The sequence below is a fragment of the Corvus moneduloides genome, chromosome 3, assembly GCF_009650955.1.
Source record: "Corvus moneduloides isolate bCorMon1 chromosome 3, bCorMon1.pri, whole genome shotgun sequence".
Taxonomy (NCBI): Eukaryota; Metazoa; Chordata; class Aves; order Passeriformes; family Corvidae; genus Corvus; species Corvus moneduloides.
In genome coordinates this window covers 79,141,064-79,163,290 of record NC_045478.1, presented here as the reverse complement: position 1 = coordinate 79,163,290, position 22,227 = coordinate 79,141,064, and the positions used below count along the sequence as shown (strand labels likewise).

General features: G+C 45.3%; 1 protein-coding gene across 8 annotated transcripts; it reads left to right on the top strand.

The window, feature by feature from the left end:
- Positions 1-1,032: 1,032 nt before the first annotated feature.
- Positions 1,033-14,061, top strand: AGT (angiotensinogen). Of its 8 annotated transcripts, none has more exons than XM_032102344.1 (6): positions 1,088-1,136; positions 4,158-4,322; positions 6,632-7,445; positions 11,071-11,335; positions 11,788-11,932; positions 12,383-14,061. In XM_032102344.1, the coding sequence occupies exons 3-6, from the start codon at positions 6,656-6,658 to the stop codon at positions 12,572-12,574; spliced, it is 1,392 nt and encodes a 463-aa protein (XP_031958235.1). In that variant the 5' UTR covers positions 1,088-1,136; positions 4,158-4,322; positions 6,632-6,655; the 3' UTR covers positions 12,575-14,061. The 8 variants fall into 8 exon arrangements, with proteins under 8 accessions (XP_031958231.1, XP_031958234.1, XP_031958235.1 ...); XM_032102341.1 differs by having other exon boundaries at positions 6,629-7,445; XM_032102342.1 differs by having other exon boundaries at positions 4,158-4,326.
- Positions 14,062-22,227: the final 8,166 nt, after the last annotated feature.

The window sequence follows — 22,227 nt, the reverse complement described above, 5'->3', positions numbered from 1 at the left end:
GAGTGAATGTTGATGGGATGTAGAGGGTCACGATTACCAGTGTCAACTCAACAGGCTGTATAAACAAACTGTTTGTGGCCTATTTCTCACTCAAGATAGGCTTAATAAAAGAAACCCTCAAATTTAAAATGAATTATCTCTCCCCTCTCAGGCTCAGTTTAGAGGCATAGAAAGGCACAGAATTAATTTCTGGGCATAGGGCAGCAATATGGGATACACATCATAAAGTCACCCCAAGACAGCCATGTACATGCTATTATGTCCAAATTAGCCATATATTAATTCATAATCTATGTATGTCAGACATGCCAACTCAAGTTAGGGACACCTCATGTGAATGTCTGTGGTTTGAGCCTGTGATTTATTATCCCTCCTCCAGGACTGCTGCCTTTCAGGAGACAAGAACATCATCACAGGAGCACATCTGGCCCTTTTGAGTTCAGGTCTCAGAGCAAAATTTGGGAAAGCTGGAAAACAAATGGAACAAAACAGAATAAAATATTTACTATTGTGTCTCCTCACAAAGTGCTGAATTTTATACAGCTTTTCCCAGAACTATTTAGATCAATGAAAACACTTTTTGACAAAGTGGAGACGCAATGTTCTTCGGCAAAAGAACAGCTGCCTGGTCGATCAGTCAAAATTCTAGCTTGGACACAAACATTTTCCCGTTCAAGGCTGAATTACATGCTGCTGTCTGTAGTGGTAGTGTTCCTCTGCCATGGTTAAAATTTTTGAAGCCCTTTTGGAGCTATTTACATGAAGAAGTGCTGGAGCACCATCACCAAGAGATTTTTCACGGGGCAGGGCAGTGCTTCCACATTAGCGCTTCAGAACAGTGAGGCTGACCAGGAGATCTGATCCCTAGGATGGCTGCAAGGAAACCCATAACCGCAGCACCAGTGTTTTTCCACCCGTCTTTGCTTCCTCTCAGCAGCTACCATGAATAACAAGCAGGAAAAACAGAGGCAGGTTTTGAAGAGAAATGAGGGCAGTTGTTGGGGGGGAGAGGGGGGGGAGGCAGGCCTGGCTTATGCAAGAGTGGGTATAAAAGGGAGAGCCAAGTACCCCTCCAAAATCGGAGAGTGGGGCAAAAGGAGAGAACACACCTCACCGCTGAAGAACAGGTTTGAGAGGTCTGTGTTTCTTTGTACTTTTACTGTGGCTGTTGCAGGGAGAGATTCATTAGAAAACGTGTGGGCCACAGGCTTGTTTTGCATAGGGGATGCTTGTAGGAAAGCTTTGCTTTCACCTTCTTTGGTTCCTTGTTGCCAGAAAGCTTTTTGCCCAAATTCAGCGCAGTGCAAGTTCTCTGGCACAGCTCTCTTTAAGGGGAAAAATCCTTGGGCACCAGATAGGTGAAGGGCAGGATAGAGACTTTGCTTTCTAAAGTTGAAGCTCTATCTTTAAGCACACTCTGATTCCTAAAACCATGGCAACCCAACAAAAAAAGCCTGACAACAGAGTCCACATATAGTAATTGGAATAATGCTCATGCACTCCTGCTTAAAAATGGCTCAGAAGTAAAATGAAAGACTAACTGTAGTTAAGGACTACTAGGATGAAATGTGTTGCCAGTGTGGCAGGATATGTTCTTCGTACTCTGAAAACTTCTCCTTTAGAAGAAACTGTTAGAAGATAAAAGACAAAGATCTAAGAAGTGCGCTGGTGTGTGATGCATCTTAATAGGGGAATATTAATTGAGTGAGCACAAGTGAATGGCAAATGAGGGGGGGAGCTGTGTCTGAGCTTTTTCACATAAGGTGAAATCAAATGTTCTCCCTCATTACTGGGGCCAGCCAAATTCCCAGTGGTCCGAAGCAGGAGGAGCACTGTGGTGAAAACAGGACACTGAACATTTCCTGGTGAAAATTCTCTTTCTGGAGAAAGCTAGGTATTTTAATTTGATTACTTTATTGATGGGGGGGTAAGGATGGGGGGCAAAAGATAGACTTCTGTATTCCTCAAAGACATTGACCATTTTTTATCAACAGAAAACAATAGAACTGAGTGCATAAACACCAAAAGAGATCCAAAGGTCGAGTTGGCTGAAAACCTTGAGAAAGTTCAACTAAACTGAACTTTCTTTATGTGGCAGAGCCACCAGACCAGCATGCTGGAGTTGTTGTTCAGGTGCCTCCTGCTCCCACTCTTCTTCAAGCCAGCATTCCCTGCAGCCAGGGATGCCTGATGTAGGGCTGGTACTTACAGCAAAAGGAGACCAACAGCTGCAGCATGGCTTGGTCATGACCTTCAGGGGAGCTGGAAGCAGGAGATACCCAAACAGCAACATCCTCTGGATGCTACAGCACAAAGGCATAATGATTTAAGGAAAAAAAAAATACAGTGGTTGAGGGGTTTGTGATTTGCCCTTTCAGTGTTTATTGTCCACAGCAAATATATCTCTGACAGCTGTACTATATATTATTAGCACCACTTGTAGCTTATTAGCCAAAGCCAGTAATTCTTTTTAGTAAGGATACTTTTCAGAGTTTTACAAAACACAAGGTGCCCTTCCATGAAACAGCCTTTATTTTTGTGCCCTCAATACAGAGAGTATTGGGCTGGGTTTTCTTTTTATCTGTGTTCAAGCCTCATCTAGAGGGACACAGCAGACCAGCTCATAGGCTCAGCATGGTCTGGCTCTTTGTGCACACTGCTGATGCCTGCCTAGTGCCTCAGGTGGACCCACATGGGTGGTGGTGCAGAAGATAAAGATTTGGGCTGTGCTCACGTCCCACCCTCAGCTCCACTGGCCTCTAAGGGACCAGCTGTCTCCCCAGGTCTGCCTGTGGGAAGGACTCCCCAGGGTAGAGGGGAAAGAAGGGGGATGGCAACCGGAAACCTAACTTGATCTTTTGGCATTTAGCTGAGCGAAATGTATTTTTCATGGAGGAACTACTTCTCCCTTTGCTTGTATTCTTAGCTGGGCTAGAAGCATTTTAAAGCTGTCTGGAGATGGTGCAGATGCTCAGGGATTGTTCTGTGGGCAGATGCTTCCTCAACTGAGAGGCTCAGGCAGCATGAGGACAAAACACCTTGAATATTTCAAGCTGTTTGTTTAAGCCTTCAGTGTGTGATAGCATGTTATACAAGCCTGGGCTCAGAACCACTTTTGGACCTCATTAGAGTGAAGGTAATCAGTTTGTTTAAATGAAAAGCAGAACTGCAGAGACAGAAATTTCTCATCTCTTTAGCGTTAGGCACCTGGCACACAGCCCTTGGGCTGGCTGGACTCAGCTGTTCCTGTCTCCACCTTCATCTCCACCAGCTCCAGCTGCCCAGGTGCACTGAAAACATTCCCCTCTCTCAGCTCTCTCCTTGAACCGAACATGTAGCTGGGCACTGCGGTACAAATCATGCCTGACTGGCCCTCTAAAATCAAAGCACAGATGATAAATCAGCCCTACTCCTGTTAGAGCCATGGGATTTTAACTACTACGAATAACAGGGGCACTGAACAAGACCCGGTCTGATCAATTGCATTATCCCTGGTTTGATTCACTGTTTATTTGCTTAAATAGGAAGAAAGGGCATGCCAAAGTTGAAAGATTGTTTCAAAAGCAGCAGAAAGATCTGCAAATCCCAACCCCTTTTCCCAAACAGGACTTGGGAGACTGAGACTGGGAGGGATGAAGTCTTTGTGATCCAGCTCTGGCAACCTCACCTATCTGGCTTTCATCTTCTCTATTTCAACACGTTTTGTTCAAGAGGAGAAGGAACAAAGCCTTGACATTCTGAACAGATCAAAAGGGAAAGAAGGGGTAAAAACTGAGAACTAAATCACTTTATTCTGCAGTAGCATACACACCTCACACACTGGTGTGTCCCCAGGCTGCAAGGTAGAGATTAAAGGCAATTTACCGGTGAAGACAAAAATCTGATCCAACCATACAACAAATATAACTACAAAGAAATCTGCACTCTTTCAGTCTGGCCCAAAATGAGGTATTTTCAGCTCCTATAATCAGTTATTCTGCATAGTAAAACGCCTGTGTCTGTCTTAGTAAATGTGTAACTGCAGGCTGCACAAGTGCGCTGGGTCTGGCTAAAGGTTGTGTATCCACCCCTGGAACTTTCGATGCAGCTGGTGTTAAGGCAGGTTCAGGTTTCATTGGGGCCTGCCTGGCCTGAGGTAACTTTTCTCGGCCCCCCAGGCTGTGATGTAAAGCAGCTTTGCGCAATGCCGCCGCAGCCGTGTAGAAAGGGCAGAATTCCGCCCCAGTCCCACCGCCCCGGGGGGGAGAGGTGTCGTGAGGAGCTCGCCTGAGGGACGACAGCATCGGAGGGACAACAAAGGGGCGACACCCCCCAGGACAGAGGCGAGTAAGCACTCTTACTGGATTTGCTTTGAATGCTGCTCTTTCAACTCAGGTGTTCACGCTTTCCCAAAGGGCTCGGGGCTCTCTTCTTAGGCCAAATAAACGAGGCTGACTTTCCATAGATGGGGCTTAGGGTAAGTGCTTGGCAGTGAGAACTGCTCCTCTTGCTTCTGGTCATGGAACAAAAGCTGACAGGGGGGCTCCGGCAGCCAGAGAGAAGTGACCACTGGGTGCCAATGGTGCCTAATGGCACAGCCTGCCTGGGTGGCACAGGGTCACCCTCCCTGCTGTGCAGGAAAGATTAAGTAATGCCTCAAAAGAATGGTATGATGGAGAGAACGGTGTGGGGAGGGCATTCCTTCAAATTTGTGGCTTTTTGGCTCATTTTCCTGAGCATCCCAATGGGAAAAATGCATTGAGTAGTCTAGAAATCCACTAGCACAGTAGCTGGGCTAACTGTGAAAGTGAAGTTGGGAAGGCACCTCCCAAGATAATTTTTTAACCAGTCAGAAGCAATGAATAAGCTCTGTCATGCATGTCACATGCTACCAGCAGGTTTGGGGAGGTGAAGAGGGGCCAGGAGCAGAGGCGACAGCAGCACAACTGTGCTGCCCATACAGTAATTTAGAGGATGAGGTGGGAGTTAATGGGGAAGAACAATCCTTGGGTGAAGGCACAGGGACAGATCCACAGCAGGTCCTCCCCTGCATGCCTCTGGGGTGCAAATATTTTCAGGCTTGACCTACAGGCATTCAGTACGAAGACACTTAGACATCCTGAGTGACCATCACAGCAACAGAAACTCCATTTGCAAACTCAGCAGTTAGATAGGAGCCTACAGCCTGGGAATGTAGATATCCATGTTAGCTGGCATATGTACTTAGCAAGATATGTCTAATTACCAAGCATCTGCACATCTCCATTTTTGTATGTGCAAGAGAGTGGTGATACTGGGATATTATTAGGTATTAAATACTTGGGGACCCCTCAGGGGAAAGAATATGGTTATGCATTGTAAATTAGGCTGGGAAGGGGCCGGGTCTTGAATAAATAGATTTAAACCCAAGCACTTCCACCCTGTGTAAAGTGTTGGTGAGACAGACATTGCTCTGTGTGCTCTCAAAAGGCTCAGGCTTCCAGAATTACAATACCTGACAGACTGGTGCGTCTCAAAAAGCCTTGGAGAAAGAGAGCAGAGAGGAGGGCTTGGGTACTGCCAAGGCATTGATAGCATTTTGCCCATCCAATGAGCTCTGCAGAACTTGAAATGGGTGAAAGAGGGTGAACAAAGCTACAATGAACAAGGAATTACTAGAAGAATAAAAATGCAGCTCTGAATAACAGCATTTTGGCTGATGATATGCATTACAGATGCATAATTTTCAACACATTTGGATTTCAAATACACAGATTAACAGTCATATACTAGAAATCCAAGAAAGGTGTACAGCAGAATTACCAAAAAGCTGAATATAGGAAAAGAGAGAATTCTAAAAACATAAAATTCGTCAGTGGGTATACATGTGTGTGTTTGTGTATCCATGACATTCTCATTCCCAATATGCACGACATCCTTTGTAAAACAAGAGCAGCAGGTGGTTTTTTAACTCAGGAGAGGACTGCCTGAAAACCAAAGTAAAACCCAGCCTAACCCTTCTAATTATGTATTCAGATATTGAAGGTTTCAGTGTGAGCACATTTATATAAGGGAGCCTGGAGTGTGTTTGCCTAGAAGCTAGAATAAATGTTTGCACTGGGCTATGAAAAGATACCATGCTCTGCTAGTGCCAAGTATTTTGCTGACTAGACATACAAAGCAGGATCATTCCATGTTTGGACCTTAAGAGAACTGGTTTCCAAACCCACTTCCTGCATAACAGCAGGCAAATTGCTTAGCCTGTCCGTGTGTCAGCAAAGCTCAGTGCAGCAGTTTGCAGAGATGGCTCTGACCAGGTCCCAGGAACAAATGGTGTTGCATTTGTTGCAAACCAAGGTTTTGCAGAAGTCGCATGCTCTAGGTTTGCAGGCATAACCAGCATCCACAACCTTTCCCATGCTAAATACTTAGAGTACTGCAGTGGGTAATGGAGTCACATCTGTTTTACCATTTCCCACCTGCTGCCATTGGAACTGGTATCTGTCTCATCCTGGGCTTTTGAGGGGGCAGAGTCAGACCAAACACCACTAAATACTGAAGTTCCCACCTTTGTAATGCCAATGCAGCAGTAGCACCTCAGGCTGTGATTAAGAAAACTGTACTTAAAACAGGCTGACCAGTCTCCTTTCCTCCTCATTTCTTCTTTCAGCAGACACCGTGGAGGCAATTTTCCAACATGAATCTGGCAGCAGATCTTCTCTGTTTGTTGGCTTGTCTTACCGTGGTGACTTGTGACCGGGTCTACGTCCATCCTTTCAATTTGTTTTCTTTTAAAGAGAGTGACTGCGACAAGCTGGAAAAATTGGTTCAGGAGGGAAACACCATTGTCCCTGTCTCCATTGAGTCCCAAACCACACCTGAGTATGAAGGTGACGTGAATGACAACAACAAGCTGGAAGCCCCAGGCCTCAATGCCTGGGGGAAGGAGGAACGGGGCTACCTGAGGGACTTGGTGTACGTCCTGGGTATGCGGTTTTACAGCACACTGCAAAAAGCACAGAGGGGCCAAAATGTGCTCCTGTCCCCAACCAGCCTCTACAGCTTCTTGGTGTCTTTCTACCTGGGCGCCTCAAACCAGACAGCACTTGATTTGCAGGGTTTTCTGGGATTTGTTCCCCCCTCTGGAAACCCTGACTGCACTTACACGGCAGTCGGAAATAATTTACTTTCCAGCCTGAGGACGATCGAAAGGCTTGCAAACAGCGGGGACGAGGAGCTGCTCTTCTCCAAGACACTGAGCCTCTTCTCTGCCCCTGGCCTACCCCTATTCCAGCTGTTCATGGAGCACTTGCTCCTCAGTGCTGATGCATTCTACACCCGAGCTGTTGACTTTACAAATCCAGGCAAGGCAGCAAAACAAATAAATGCCTTTTTGGAGGCCAAAAGCCAGGGACAAAGCAAGTGCTTACTGGCAGACATCGACCCAGCCGCCGACCTGCTGTTTGCAGTGGATGTCCGCTTGGCAGGTATGAGGCAGCACTGCTCATTTTGGGAACAGGCATGGGGAAGGATGGGCGGTAACCCTGCTCCTGGGAAGGAAGCGAGGTCATGCCTGGCCACTGGGGAAAGGGAAGGACTCAGATAAAAGGCTGGACCTCTGCTCCCCACCACTGTGCCAGGGGTCCTGCCTGCACTCTGCCATGAGCCAGCAAGGGCAACAGGGAAGGAGGGGGCGGGGGGGGGGGGGATGGCATCCAAGAAATTTTCCTCATCCAGGACACTAAGGATTAGGAAAGGTGCGGGAAGGTGCATGAGAAAGAATTGCGCAGCATTTCTGGCAACAAAGGAACTAAAAGTCAAGAGGGGCCTCCAGCAAGGTTGATCTAGGTGTAGCTTTAAAGAAAGCCAAAGTAGCTGGGAGTAGCAGGCCAGAGGTACAGATACAAAAAAGGCTAAAAAATATAATGGGCATGACTCCTCCAGTGGCTATTAAACACAGAAGTCTGGAGGCAACATCTGGCTCAGGAAGCAATCAAACAGTTGCTTTGTCAGTTATGGAAGCAGGGCAGCTTCTACAAACCTAGAAGAAACAAGGCAATTATTTTCATTGACGCTTCATTGCCTAGAGTCATTCCATGCTGCTGGCCCAGAAATCCCCCTGCACTGCAACTGAGCCTTCTCTTCGGAGTGTAGCCACTTTCCTAGATCCTCATCACTGAATGTAATACAAAGACTGCACACTTCAGACAGCTTGCCTACCTGTAACAGTATTTCAGAAAACTTGCAGTGAGCCCTAAGTTCCTGAGTGGGCCTCTACTGCGAAAGGTGGAGTTGTGCTGCCCAGAAAACCTTTTTGTGCCTCCATCTTCCCACCTCAAAATTGGATGTCAAGTTTTCTTTGCCTTTCATGGGTGCTGTCATTCTCTCAGCAAGCTGTGTGCATCAGCTTTCTCTTCATTGCAAGGTCTACCACAGATACGATATTACAAAAGTAATTGTGTTACAGACTCTAGCATGGTCACAAGAGCAGATTTTTCCTTTAATAGAACCATTTTTTCCTCTTCTCCTGTATTGGAAACTTGTAATTTGTATAAGCTTAGAAACACATGCTCAAGGGTCTGCCTCACTGGGTCAACTCTACTGCCTCCTCTCTCTCAGAAGGTGCATTTGAAATGTTGTAGTCTCCACATGTGGGATGGACAAAATTGGCTCAAGAACAAATGAATCACATAAGCAACTCTCTTCTAATAAACACAGAACATGACTTTAGCATTTGCTTTGCCATTTGGTTGTGAAGGGGCATCCATGACAGCTGATGCTGTCATGCTCCTTGTCTGTCCCTACAGCTGCAAAATGCAAAAAGTACATTTTTTGCTCTGGAGCATGTTATATATGCTCTGAGATGCTATTAACAGCCATAGCATTGCTAAAGTGACATGAATCAATACAAAACAACAGCTAAATGTTCCCATGGTCTCAAGTGTTGTTCATTTGCACACAGTTTTTTTCACATTTGTACACTTGCTGCCAAGCAGGGTCTGCCACTTAGAATTCAATGCAGAACATCAGGTGCAAGTTTCACTGATAGACGTAGTATTTAGTTCTTCGGGGTCTTTTTTTAGTTGTGAAATAATTACAAAATGTATGAAAATAGCACTGTGGGACTGCACAATCTTAAGCACCCCCCTGGTTAAACTCTCTTGAACAGACAACTCGTACCAACTTCATTTTTAACTAGAAATTTGTTAGGATGTTTTTTGCTTTTGTTTGTTTGTTTTGGGGTTTTGTTTGTTTGTTTTTTAAGTAAAAACTTTCCACAGAAAGTCATGCTCTCAGTAAGTTTGTCAGGCTGGCATAAAGCCTGTATTATAGAACATGGAGATCATCACCTGAAGCAGAGACATACACCATTTATTTCCTGCATTCCCAAGTCAGTACTGCAAACTACTATTTTACCCTCCCAGGCTATGTCTTTGCTCTGTGACTGACAGCATTTTTCACCTCAGTCATACTGTAGACACTGGTTTCTTTCCTAACCCAGTGGGGTGCCAAACCTACATCTTCTGTGTCCTGATGTGAGAGATCTCCGTGTAAGAAGCCACTTCTTCCAGTGTGTCAGCTCTCACCTTCTGTAGATGGAAATGGCCATATTAGGGCCTTTCAGGAGAGTACATACCCAGTTACGTGTCTGAGGGCACACCCTCACCTAGCAGGGAGCCATTTCCAACACTGGGCTGCTGATTTGATACTGTTCACAACTGGCACAGTATTAATGGACTCACTCCCAAAGTCAGTAGCAGAGCTTTGAAATTTTGCAGTATTTTCACAAGAATATTTAAAAGCAATTACTACCCCATCTTGTTACATCTGGCTACCTGCAGGCTCTGTGCTTTGTCCTTCTTACAGTCTTGACTTCTGCAAATTCTGGTTATACAGACCCTGTGAAAGTGTCTCCTTTCTGCTTGCATTCCTTATTCTTACAAAAGAAAAAGGTGAACAACTCTACTTCCTTATTCTTAGTTTGGTTACACCTTCCCCATCTCCTACCTGCCGCTTCTTTTGGTGAAGTTAGAGTAGGTGAAAGTGCCTAAATGCTCTTTTAATGCAAGCCCATTCAAGAGGCAAGTGTTCATATGCTAAAAAACCACTTACTGCAGATTAAATATGTTAGGATCTAGCATTTAACTGGATTTAATGGAGGAAAGAGTAGTTAACAGTACATCTAGACCAGCTTCTATTTTAAATTAATATACCAATAGTAATTAATTTAATGTAAGGAGCTGCTTTCTTTACTACAAAATATACATCTGTTTTCCTAATTCCGTAATTCCACTAAACAATTTCAAGATTTCTGATCTCTGCCCTTCTCACTGAGGGCAGTAGTTTCTTTAATGCTAACAGGATTATCTGTCCAACTGGGCAGCAGCACGGATCTATGGCAGTGAGAAGATAACATGTTGAAATGCAAAGCTGCACAGAAGCAGTGGGAGGTGAGAGCAAGGATTCTCATAGTTGTGAACTGGGAAAGAAATTTGTTTTAAGGTCTAAGAACTGTTCAAGTATGTCCTTTTTAACCTCCTTGACTCAACCAACACTTCAGTGTTGTGCTTACAACCTTCCCCATTGCTTTGGTTTGTAAGATGGTAAAAAGGGTGAGACCTCAGGCAGAGCTTGTGCTGCCTTCCCTCTCCTGAGCCCACCCAGCTGCCTGAGAGTGCTCCTGCAGCAAGGGCTGGCCCTGATGGATGTGCTTCCAAACATGCCATCACCACACTCAAGGGAAAGAGAGGAAATCAAGCAGACCCTCTGCACAGGCCTGTGAGCCTCTGGGGACTATGTGGCAGCCTGGGAGGAAGCAGGCAACCAAGCAAGCAGGGACACTTTCCTGTCCCCAGGAAAGGCCACAAAGCCAACAGAAATACAGCAGCTTTGGTCACAGTCCTGATGATTGTGGTCCGTGCTGTGAGCTGGTACCACGAGAAGGCAGATTAAAGGGGGGATACATATGTTTACAGTAGCTAAATGTGATTTTATACACGCAGTCCTTCTCTAAGGCACAGTGTGTTGTTCTTAAAAAGACTGGCTAAGGGGCAGAGGGGAGTAGGGAAAAGAGAGAAGAATTGATTTCTCCTTTCTCAATCTGTTTTTCAGTGAATTTTAAGCAAGCCTTCCTGCTCAAAGAGCCTCAGGAATTCCGGGTGGATTCAAACAAAAAGGTCTTGGTCCCTATGTTGTCTATCACGGGGACGTTCAAGTACAAAACTGATGCCAGTGGGGCTTTTTCTGTGGTGGAAGTCCCCATCAGCAAGACGGCGCTGCTGGTGCTGCTGCAGCCCATCAATGGCACTGACCTGGAGCACGTGGAGTCCGAGCTGACATGGCAGTCCTCAGCCTGGCTCCAGCAGCTGTCCCCAAGGTAGGGAAGGGGCATATGCACCCTCCCGTAGGGAGGGAGGGGATGGGGTGAGCCACACAGGCCTGCCTGCTCACCTGGGGTCGGATCCAGCCAAGGAGGCTTTATTACCAAGCACAAAGAGAAACCCCCTGCACAGCCAGGGGGCTCACTTCAAAGGAGCTCAACTTTGGTGGGATCAGCTTTTTATCTGGGGGTATTTCAAGGAAATGAGCATGTCCCGTTGCATCCCACCCATGAAGTGGGATGATCTGGGGTTTAGCAGCAGACCCAGGGTGAAATCTGGGTCAGTTCACACTTGGAAACAGTAACAGGCACCCACTATGTTTGTGCCCCCACACCAAGCACTTGTTGCAGCTGTTTTCACATGCCCATTCCCCAGGACTGCCCAGCCACGATGTTTTCACAGTGGAGAACAAGCACTCACTTGCCTCTCTCTCTCCATCTCTCTGCAGAGAAATTAAATTAACGCTGCCGGCATTGACACTTGAAGATAGCTCTGATTTACAGGAGCTTCTTGCAGATATGGAACTGCCGGCACTGCTGGGGAAGGGCGCAGATTTCAGTAAGATAAGCAACGCCAGTATAACAGTTGGAAAGGTACAATATTATCACCGGCATTCAAAAAAAATCATGCTTCCTGCACAGTTTCAGCCTCTTAAACTGAATAAATTTACCTAGAACAAAGCAGTCAGAGCCATGTAGGGGACTGAGTATTACATACAGTGTATGTTTTGGATTTAGAAGGAGAATAATGTTGATAACACAACAGTTTCAGTTGTTGCCAAGTTGTGGGAGGAATGAGTGAGCAGCCGTGTGGTACTCAGCTGCTGGCTGGGGTTGAACCATGACACAAGGGTAACATGATTACAGACCAGCCCAGTGTAAAAGCAGTTGTACAGCTTTTGCATGTTATGGACAAGTACTCCCAACACTTTTTTTAAACATCTGTGGAGTACAATGTGCTTTATTATTTACTCAGACTCTCATTTGTCCCATCACGATCGTGCTCTGATGACTCCAGAGTTACTCATATATTTTTCCTTTCAGGTAATAAATAAAGCCTTTTTCAAACTGGCTAGTGATGGAACAGATCAGCCAGAAGAGCCCGCAGCACAGAAGGAAGATGGGGCATACGTGGATGTAACACTGAACAAGCCATTCCTTTTTTCTGTTTTCGAAAAGCAGTCAAGAGCAATGCTTTTTCTTGGCAGAGTAGTAAACCCTCTGCATGAGGATTAAATGCAAACACAGAGGATAAGAAAGGAGTGGAATGATGCACATTTCCCATCACCACCTTCTTATTCATCAGATACTTTTGTGATGTTGTTGAGTGCTCTACTTAGCTTTGAGATGAAGCAGTTAGCGTTTGAAATACAGCTTTTTGAAAGCTAACACCTTGCAACATTTCATCCTTGTTCATCTATTTCATGTGAGGTGACTGACATCCTTCCTCCAGCTTCCATTTATTGTCTCCCTTTTGCTCCTAGTTCCCTTTTTGGATGCCGCAGGGCAGGGCAGTGTTTCGATGCAAGGCATCACCTTGAAAAAACAGATATATAAGCAGCATTTACTATAGAAAAGAACCTCTTCATTCTTTAAAAAGATTTTTTAATTGTATGGTCAGTTTTGCAAGAGAGACCCCCTTTTACATTGCAGTGAAGATTTTACAACTATCCACAGAGATTTCTAGCTTCATCAGCAACATTTCCCTTCAAAATGCTGCCAACAGCACAGGCAAGCTTTGCTTGTCCCACTGAGACAAGATTTTTTGCCTTGGAAGCAAAAACATGCTTAGAGGAAGTTTCTTCTTTCTGCAGCCCAGATGGATATGTTCACTTCTTAACTCTATGGAAATGCTAAAAATAGGGTTTGGTAGTACTAATGAACTGTGATGGATAAATTCTCAGAGTGTGACAGAATTATCTCTGATTTTTTTAGGGAAAAAAAACAAACCACAAGGTCTACTATTCCAATACAATTCAATTTCTTGGATTACTTTATAACCTGTGAGGCATTCCTTACAGCCTTATAGCAAAGAAGGACATTACTGGTTAGAGTCCAGTTCTGTAAACTTTAACATCCAAACCATATGTTCTTTAAAAATAGCATTAATGGCAACAATATATATTAGTATAAATAGTGGATGTGGTGCTGCTTCTTGAGAATAAAATGATTACAGCAGTCCAGTCCAACTCTTAACAGAGTCATAAAAATTTGGATCATTAAAGTGGAACAACAGATTATTAGATGACTGTTGAATTAGGAAGTGAGGAATTGGGAAACAAACCTTGGTACTAAGGAAAGCCTGGAACAAGGATTTCCACGTCCCATCTCTAGATTTATTGTTAGCACTGATGGCACTTAGGAAATAACTGCAAGCCTCTTTGGCATATCATGTGAGACATATCCCACAGCGCACAGCAGCTCATTATCATCCACAGTGGTCGAAATGTGTATCTAATCTATATGCACTAATGCCAGCAGCTTGCTATCAGTGATGTTGATATGTGACACATCCTTGTAGTTTAATGGAAAATGCCATAACATTACAAATAAAATAACCCTCAAGAATATTAGCCTACAGCATCCATGTATTTATCCGTTTATATTGTATGTATTCCAGATGCTCTAACATCTAAATACTGTACTTGTTTATATACAGAAGTAATTAAGTATGAATATGCAGAGTGGAAAGACACAAATAAACCCACTTCCAAGTTTCTTTGCGACAGTTCAGTTGGGCTTTTGTCCATAAATAAGTTCAGGCTTCTGAAATCTGCTCCAAATCAGATTTATGTCTTTAAGACAGTAAGTTGCATATTATCAAGCACTACAGCCAATGGCATATCTGTAAGAATGAAAGCGGCAGCTTCATAATAATTTAAATGTTATCCCATTTACTTGTTGAAGTCAGAAGGTAGCATTGGCTACAAATGAAATTTCAGATCATGAAATGTTACATTTTTATGAAGAAGATGGAAAATAAGGAAGGGAGCCCCTGGATGCACTGACAGAAAGTTCAGGGGAAAATGCCCTTATCCACAGACAGGGGATCCATGCTCTGGGACTCCATACCCTGTTTAGCGGGTAAAGGAAGAAAAACAAAAAGCCAAACCCAGTAAAAGCCGCATGCGGGTAAGGCTGGTGCCAGGGAGAACAGTGTGGAGAGAGCAATGCTGGGGCAGTGCCGCGCTGGCCTTGGCATGCCTTTTGCAGCTGCAGCGTCCCTGGAGCTCTGGGCTTTGCGGTTTTCTCAACCCTAACCCTAAGTATAACCCTAACCCTAGGCGGAGCATTAAAAGCCACATGGGGGTAAGGCTGGTGCCAAGGAAAAAGTGTGGCGGAAGCAATGCTGGGGCAGTGCCGCGCTGGCCTTGACATGTGTCCTGTTCCGCTGTATAAAGGGAGTCGGGGAGGATTCTTTTTGATAGATTTCTCGGACGAAAATAAAGCGCAAACGCGGCAATATTGTATCTGAGAATTATTTATTGATAGGAAAAGGGTAAGTATTACTAAAGGGAGGTAGAAAAAAGAGGAGAGAGGAAAAAAGAGAGGGAAAGAAACAGAAGACAGGGACAGGGATACCACAGGAATTCTGAGCCCTTTGTCGGCGTCAGCTCAGCAGGCGGAGCGTGTGTGCTGCGAGCCGCGGTGCATCTGCGTCCGTCTCACAGCGGGCTGGGCGCGATGTCCGAACAGGAGCCGGCTGCGTGTCCCTTCCGTCGGCAGAGAACTGGTTGCTGTGCTTACGGGCGTGCTCCGGACTCTCAGAGTCCGGTGTCAGCTGCTGCAAGGTGGGTGCTGCGGGGTCGGCTCTGGGTTCCTTACGCGGCGGTCGCGGCTCTGGCTCTGGCTGCGCCCGGCAAACGCGGCGGAGGCGGCGGCGGCGTCCGCCCCGTCGGGAAGGCAGCGGAGCACCAGGTCTTCGCGGTGACGGGCTAGTTCACAGAAGTGGCAAAGCAGGGCGAAACAGGTACAGGCAGGAAAGCAGGGCCACAGGGAAGGAAAAAACGAAGGGGGGAAGGGGGCGGGGCTGGCCCTACAGGCGAGCCCCCCCAACCTCCAAAAAACCCCAAAGCAAAATGGCTCTCGTTCTGTTGCAGTTAACTGTTTTCTGTGTGCTAGGCACCTCCCACAAACCAATTTCGCAGCCTTCAGTCCGGGCTTTATCCCACAGGCTGAGCGGGGAGGTTTTTTTTGCCCTGATGGGTTGCTAGAAGAACCTTCCCCGGGACAGGGTTGCCACTACATGTACAGCCTTTCTAGGAAAAACATATGTTGAGGCATTAAAAAAAAGTAAGATTGGTTCCTCTCAACATGCCTTTTAGAGCTGCAGTGTCCCTGGAGCTGTGGGCTTTGTGGTATCCTCAGCCCTAACCCTAACCCTAGGCAGACCATTAAAAGCGGCATGGGATTAAGGCTGGTGCCAAGGAGAAAATTATGGAGGAAGCAGTGTTGGGGCAGTGTTGGCCTTTGCATGTCTTTTGCAGCTGCAGTGTCCCTGGAGCTGTGGGCTTTGTGGTTTTCTCAACCCTAACCTTAGCCCTAACCCTAACCCCAACCCTAGGCGGAGCAGTAAAAGCCACATGGGGGTAAGACTGGTTCCAAGGAAAAAGTGTGTGGGGAGCAATGTTTAGGCCACTGTCATGCTGGCCTTGGCCTGCCTTTTGGAGTTGCAGTGTCCCTGGAGTTCTGGGCTTTGTGGTTTCCTTAGCCCTAATCCTAACCCTAGGCGGAGCAGTAAAAGTCGCATAGGGGTAATGCTGGTTCAGAGGAGAAAAGTCTGGAAGGAGCAATGTTGGTGCAGTGCTGCACTGGCCTGCCTTTTGTAGCAGCAGTGTCCCTGGAGATCTGGACTACCAAAGACTCTCTTCAAAACAGAAATTTTTTGGTGGAGAGCACCTCTCCATTGACACCCTGGAGAAGAAAAGGAAGAAGGAAGGGGCAGAGATAGGGAACTAAAAACATTATTCTCAGAATAAGGACTGCAAAGAGAGAAGTGCTGGAGCAAATGCTACAATACCAACAACCTAAGCTATCTGTACAGGTACCCATTCTCCTAAATATTCAAATGTAGAAACACAACCAACCAACCAACCAACCACCCACCCCCCCCATCCCAACCCCCAGCTAAGTCTTTCTGCTTCCCCAGGAAAGTATACTCTTCTGAGACTTTGTTTCTGACATCAGTTTTACATGTAAAATTTTTACAGCATATTGTACTCTTCACTCTCTTCCAATTTCACTGAATTCCTCTGTCAGGCACACCGTGATGCACGTTCCAAGCATTCTAGACACCACTCACATACTTAGCTCCCAAATGCAGTCTACAGCCTAACAATCTAGTGAATGAAGCACCTAAACGCGGGGTCTAAAAGGTGGGAGATTTGGAAAAAGAGAACTAAAGCAAGGATGAGCTTTTTGCATTTCATCAAACAGCACAGTTCATCCCTGAGCATAGCTGACAATTTACTGACAGTTTAAGCACCAAAAAATTTTTAAAAGTCTATGCAGTTTGCTTCCTCATCCCTCCAGTTCAACCTTGAAAATACAACAGTTGATGAAACAAGGAGAGTAAATATTCCTCAAGCAGTCCAGCCAAATACTGCTAGTTATCTTTAGATGATGAGGTTAGAACAGTCTAGTCCACTTCTGGTATAACCTACCAAGTTGAGAACTCAAGAGGAGAACATGACACTGCTCTTTCCCTCCTCGATATTGTACAAAACCTCTTCCAGCTGAATTCCTTCCAAGATTAGAAAGGCATAGCAAGTTTTCTAAAGGTCCTAGAATGGAAGAAGAAAAAGGCACAAAATCAAAACTGCATTACTGTTATGAAGTGAAATGCATTTAAAAAATTACCTAAGGAATAGAAGAAATAGGATTAGTAGCAGAAGACATCTCCATTGGAACACATTTACATGGTAGATCCTCTGCTCGTTACTGATCCAGTGTTTGAAAATGCTAAAATTCATTTTACCAAAGTTAATTCACACATTTCTTTCACCAGGGGTATCACAGAAATTCGTAATTGATGTCTTACTCCACTGAAAGAAGATTAAATCCTATTCAAGTGAGCAAAGATAAAAGATGGGGAACTGACATAGAACTAGTGATACAGACATTTAAAGCAATCACAGGACCATTCAGTAATTTTGATTTTCTATACAATGTTACTTCCTGCCCTGAAATTAAAGCTGGTCTTCAATGGAAAAGAACAGAATTCAGCCTCTATCCTCAGAAATTTGATGAAGACAAGTAGAAAGCATTGTTATTGCAGGAAGATGTGGAAAATGACTTGCAACTCAAGGGCAAGTAATCTCTCCATGCCTTTTTGGTTTGCTACACAGACTACATCCTTTTCCCCAGTTTTGGAGGATACAAACAAAACTGTTTAATCACTAATGTGCACAGATCTCAGAACCTGTTACTTTGGTGACAGCCGTTACAGAAATGTGATTGTATAGTGATGCACACCTGCCGAAATGAGCAGTTGCACAGATACTACAATCTCAGGCTACAACTTACACATCCATTTTATAACAAGAAAACATTGCTGAAAACAACAATATCTACAACAAGATGTGTCTACTCCTGACTCATTTATTAGAAACCTGGAAAAATATAATACATACGCAATGTGGTGTTGTATTTCCCATTGATTCATTTATTAAATGCCTTTCACATTGTTCCCCCCCCACTGTCCCCTGCCCCTACTCCTGGCCACTCCCTCGGGTCCTCCCTGTTGGTTCCTGTACCCCAACTCTGCCCATGTACCACCCCATAGCCCCTGAGGAAAAGCCCCTGCGCCCGGATCACGGAGTCTCTCTGCCTCTGGGGATCGCTGGGACAAGATGTAAGATTAAAGATCCTCTAAAACCCTCATGGGGAGACCCTTCTCGCCTCCTTCGCTGCCACTGTGTTGTAAAGCTGATAGCTGCTGGAGCAAAACTGCAGAGCCATCCAAAATGGACTACGGGAGGGCGACAGTGGTTGTACTGCCCTAAGCAGCTCCGCTGAGCTCTCAGGGAAAGCTGCAGCTTGCTAAACTAAACCTAGCACTACAACAACACAAACTTCTTGTTCATAAGCAGTAAGAGTTACATCCATTCTGTAGTGTGTGCCTAAGGCTGAGAATTTCCACGTGCCTGAAGGAGACAAACAGATCTGTCATCTGACAAGTTGGTTTGTTGCAGTGGGTTAGTTCTTGCACTGGTTTAGCAAGCTGCGGCCTTCCCAGAGAGAGCAGCGGGGCTGCTTTGGGGAGAACGGCTGTTCCGCTCCCCTGCAGCCCTTTCGGGCAGCCCTGCACTCCTGCTCCAGCTAGCTGGGCTCCACAACATGGTGACGATAAAGGAGGCAGAAGGGTCCCTCCATGTGGACCTCAGAGAAGCTTTTTATTACATGATGACAAGCCAGTTCCCAGAGGCAGAGAGAGAGACAGGTGGTCAGGGAGCTTGGGGCCTTATCTGGGGACAAAGGGGGGGGCGGAGAGAGCACATGGACGAATCATCTCAGGGTGCAGGGGCGGAGCATGGGCGGAGTTGGGGTACTGGAACCAATAGGGAGAACCTGAGGGTGTGGCCAGGACTAGGAGCAGGGAAGGAGGGGACAATGTGGGAAAGGCAGACAATTTAATAAGAAAAGCAGTGGGGCAATACAACACTACATTGGTTCACTTTGCTGTTTCTTTCTTCAGCAATAAATTTGGATGTTCCCTCGATTGTGTATGTGCCATGAACAGAGAGAAGCTAAGCAAATTAGAAAATCCAAATCCTGCTCTCCATTACTCAAGATTGAATCCAAGCACCACCACATAATTTTAAGCAGCAGGACTTTCATCACTGCCTCCCTTCAAAAAATGAATTTTAGAAAAGTCACAACAGCCACCTATCCTAATTGCTTCAAAAGCACCATGATCACATGGTTGTGTCTTCTCAACTAAAACACCATCAGTTTCCAACAGTGAGGATTGAAGGCCCTCAGGCTGTGAAAGGTTTGCTCACTACAGCTTCAATGCTACACAACAGCCATGTGCTATAAACCTCCTATCTCTAAGTATTTGGAAAATTTACATCATCTGGGCATTGAGCCCCAAGCTCTCTAAATACTTTAGGAAGAAATAAGTATTTTTAATTAATAATCAGGAACTAGAATTTCCAGTGTTAAATTTTCACCAGGTAAAAAAAAAAAAAAGTAAAAAAATCAGAACAACAAAACAATACCAGGGCATTCTCTGACTTTAAAGCCTTAAATTCACCTCCTACTGTGCCCAGACTATGTTGCCTATCCTTCACATATGAAAGTGAAGCATCAATAGGCAGATCACTCTAGGTTCAAGAAAGGTCTTTGTTAATCCTTCTACCATTTTAAACCCTAGTAACACTTTGAAATTTCCTGCTATATAAAGATGCATCTTGTACTGATGTAACTAGGTTACAAAAATTCTACATGTGTTCAAGCGAGTTCTAATAGATAATATAATACAAGTCAGAAATATGCCAGCTCTGAATAAATTCTAGATAGTGAATCAAGTTTTAATTTGAAGGAGAACTGTGGTGGCCAGTTAGCCTGTGGTAGAAGGGACAGAGAGAGCTCTCGGTAAGACAGTCCCTGGTACCAGAGACTTAAGTCCGGCCACGGTGACAAAAGCAGCCTCTCCCAGAACGCTTCGTTCTGTTACGGTAATCTACCCCAGTTCTGCTGCCCCGGTTGGCTGTTGGCCGCTCTGCCCCCTTGCTACCTTATGTGTTCCATGCCACAAAAGTTCTCCACTCCAGGTTCCCCCCCTTGGCTTCTGCCCCTCGCCACTCACCCAGAGCTCTCCCATTGGACCCCATTCCCTAGTCCTGCCTTTGTACCGCCCCCATGCCCTCAGATCATTGGTTTCTGGCGCTTGCTCCACTCCCGTATTTAAATCTGAGCTTTGCACTGTTCTTGCCTTTGCCTCTGGAACCCTCCGCAGTGTAGAAGCAATGAACTGCTCCTGTGGAAATCTATGCAAAGACCCTTCCTGCCTCTTTGCCATTGAGCAGTGTTACTGAAGCTACCCATGCGTTTGTGAGTGTGTGTGTAGCTGGATCCTGCTGAGCAGCTTCGCTTTGGAGACACTTTTTAGAGATCGCTACACCTCACGCTCTGGCACAGAAGCTGCAGAGCCAGTGATAGCAATAGAAAACAGGTAGTCTGAATGTAATAACCTCTAAGTTAGATACTTACATTAGAAATTATTTTCAAAATTTAAAGTGCTTTAAGAGCTTTTGTCACACAGCACCTCACGCCAACATGGTCTGTGAAAAAACCGAATCAGTTAAATGAAAATTCAAAACCCAAACAAGAGCTAACCATATCCCATGGTGAGGGAAGGCGGGTAAGTGCAAAGCAGTAATGAGAAACAGCAGAATCCTCTCTCTGCGAGTACTTTATTCCAGAGTTAAGGCACACAGTTGCCTGTTTCAAACACTGTCAAGCCCACAGATGGAACTTGCCATAAGAACAGCTACCACAGTGGCAACTTGAGAGAAGCACAGAAGGCAGGAATTTGTGACAGGAAGGTGCCGATTCCAGACCTGGCACAGGTGAGATGTGGTTAGCACATCCTAGTTAATGCATCCAGACAAAAAACTCTGGCAAACTGTGGGAGAGGAAGCAAGTGTTCTACCCATATCACTGCTCAAAATCACCCTAAGTTGTGGGACAGGTGGCATCTGTGACCACCAACAACCCTGCTGTGCCCCCAGACTCATTTCTGGGACCTTCCACTGGAGGACTGACGCGATCCACAGTGTTACATCAGACAGTGTAGAACTCCTCTCACGGAGAGGTACTGAATCGCTCCAAACCAAGCCTAGAGACACTTCAGAGACAGAGTCAGAGAAGCGGGTATTTGCTTTATTCAGTGCCAGGTGCGTAGGGGATCGCTCCTCCTAACACACACACAGAGCACTCCATACAGCACAGTATGAATATTCATCACATTCCTTGGGATAGGAGTGGTTAATACAAATTACTTCTTGGAAGTCATTAACATCATTAGCCTACGTGCCATGTATGCACTGTTGTTCCAGTTTGGCCGCCACCCCAAGACAACTGTGTACCCTGGTGGTCACACTGAGGAAGGCTCCTCTTCTTCCTCGAGGGTCCTTCTGATGAAGGTTAGTAGTCTTCGTCACCATGCACTTTTCACCTTTCTTTCCAGAGCACGCGCAGTTCTTCCTTGGCTGATTCAGCGGTTTCTGCGCTCATTTCAAACAGGTTCTGTTCCTCTTATCTTGACAAGGTGCATCGTGTTTCTCTTACCTTGACACGGCTAAGGCACATCTTGTTTCTAAGGCTTGTGATTAACATTTGCTGACTCTTAACAGTTAACTCGTGCTTACATGAGTTAACTATTGATCGACCCTTCTCCAGTGGGCATTCCCACCTGAACCTAAACATATATGAACCCATTGAACTCTTTGTTTCGTGGACTTCCCCCACCCCCATGGATCAACACTGCAACCATCACTTTGACCAACAAACATCTGGAATTGCAACAGTGTTGTGATCTTGTTGCTGGAGCTGTGTGTGGTGATATCTTTCCTCTCCACTATGTACTCATATACTTTCTTTCTTTTCCCTGTATATTTTCCTAAGTGATATCTTTATACTTTCATATTGTTCTATTTCTATAGACAATAACCAAAACAGCTACATACCTCTTTTCCATTGCAACCAAACTGTTCTAAAATAAGATAAATAATCTGATATATATAGATATATCAAAAAAATGGTCATTCAGTGTCCTTTCACTCTAATCAAAAGTTCTGTTAACAAGAACCTCAGTTACTTTGCCTCTGGGGCAGGTTGTAAGACAGCCATCAATCAACACATTTGATTGAAAAACATATGGG

Coding starts and splice junctions, on each gene's coding strand:
- AGT (XM_032102336.1), top strand. Junction 11,336..11,787: donor CTCCAGCAGCTGTCCCCAAG/GTAGGGAAGGGG, acceptor ATCTCTCTGCAG/AGAAATTAAATTAACGCTGC. Junction 11,933..12,382: donor CCAGTATAACAGTTGGAAAG/GTACAATATTAT, acceptor TTTTCCTTTCAG/GTAATAAATAAAGCCTTTTT.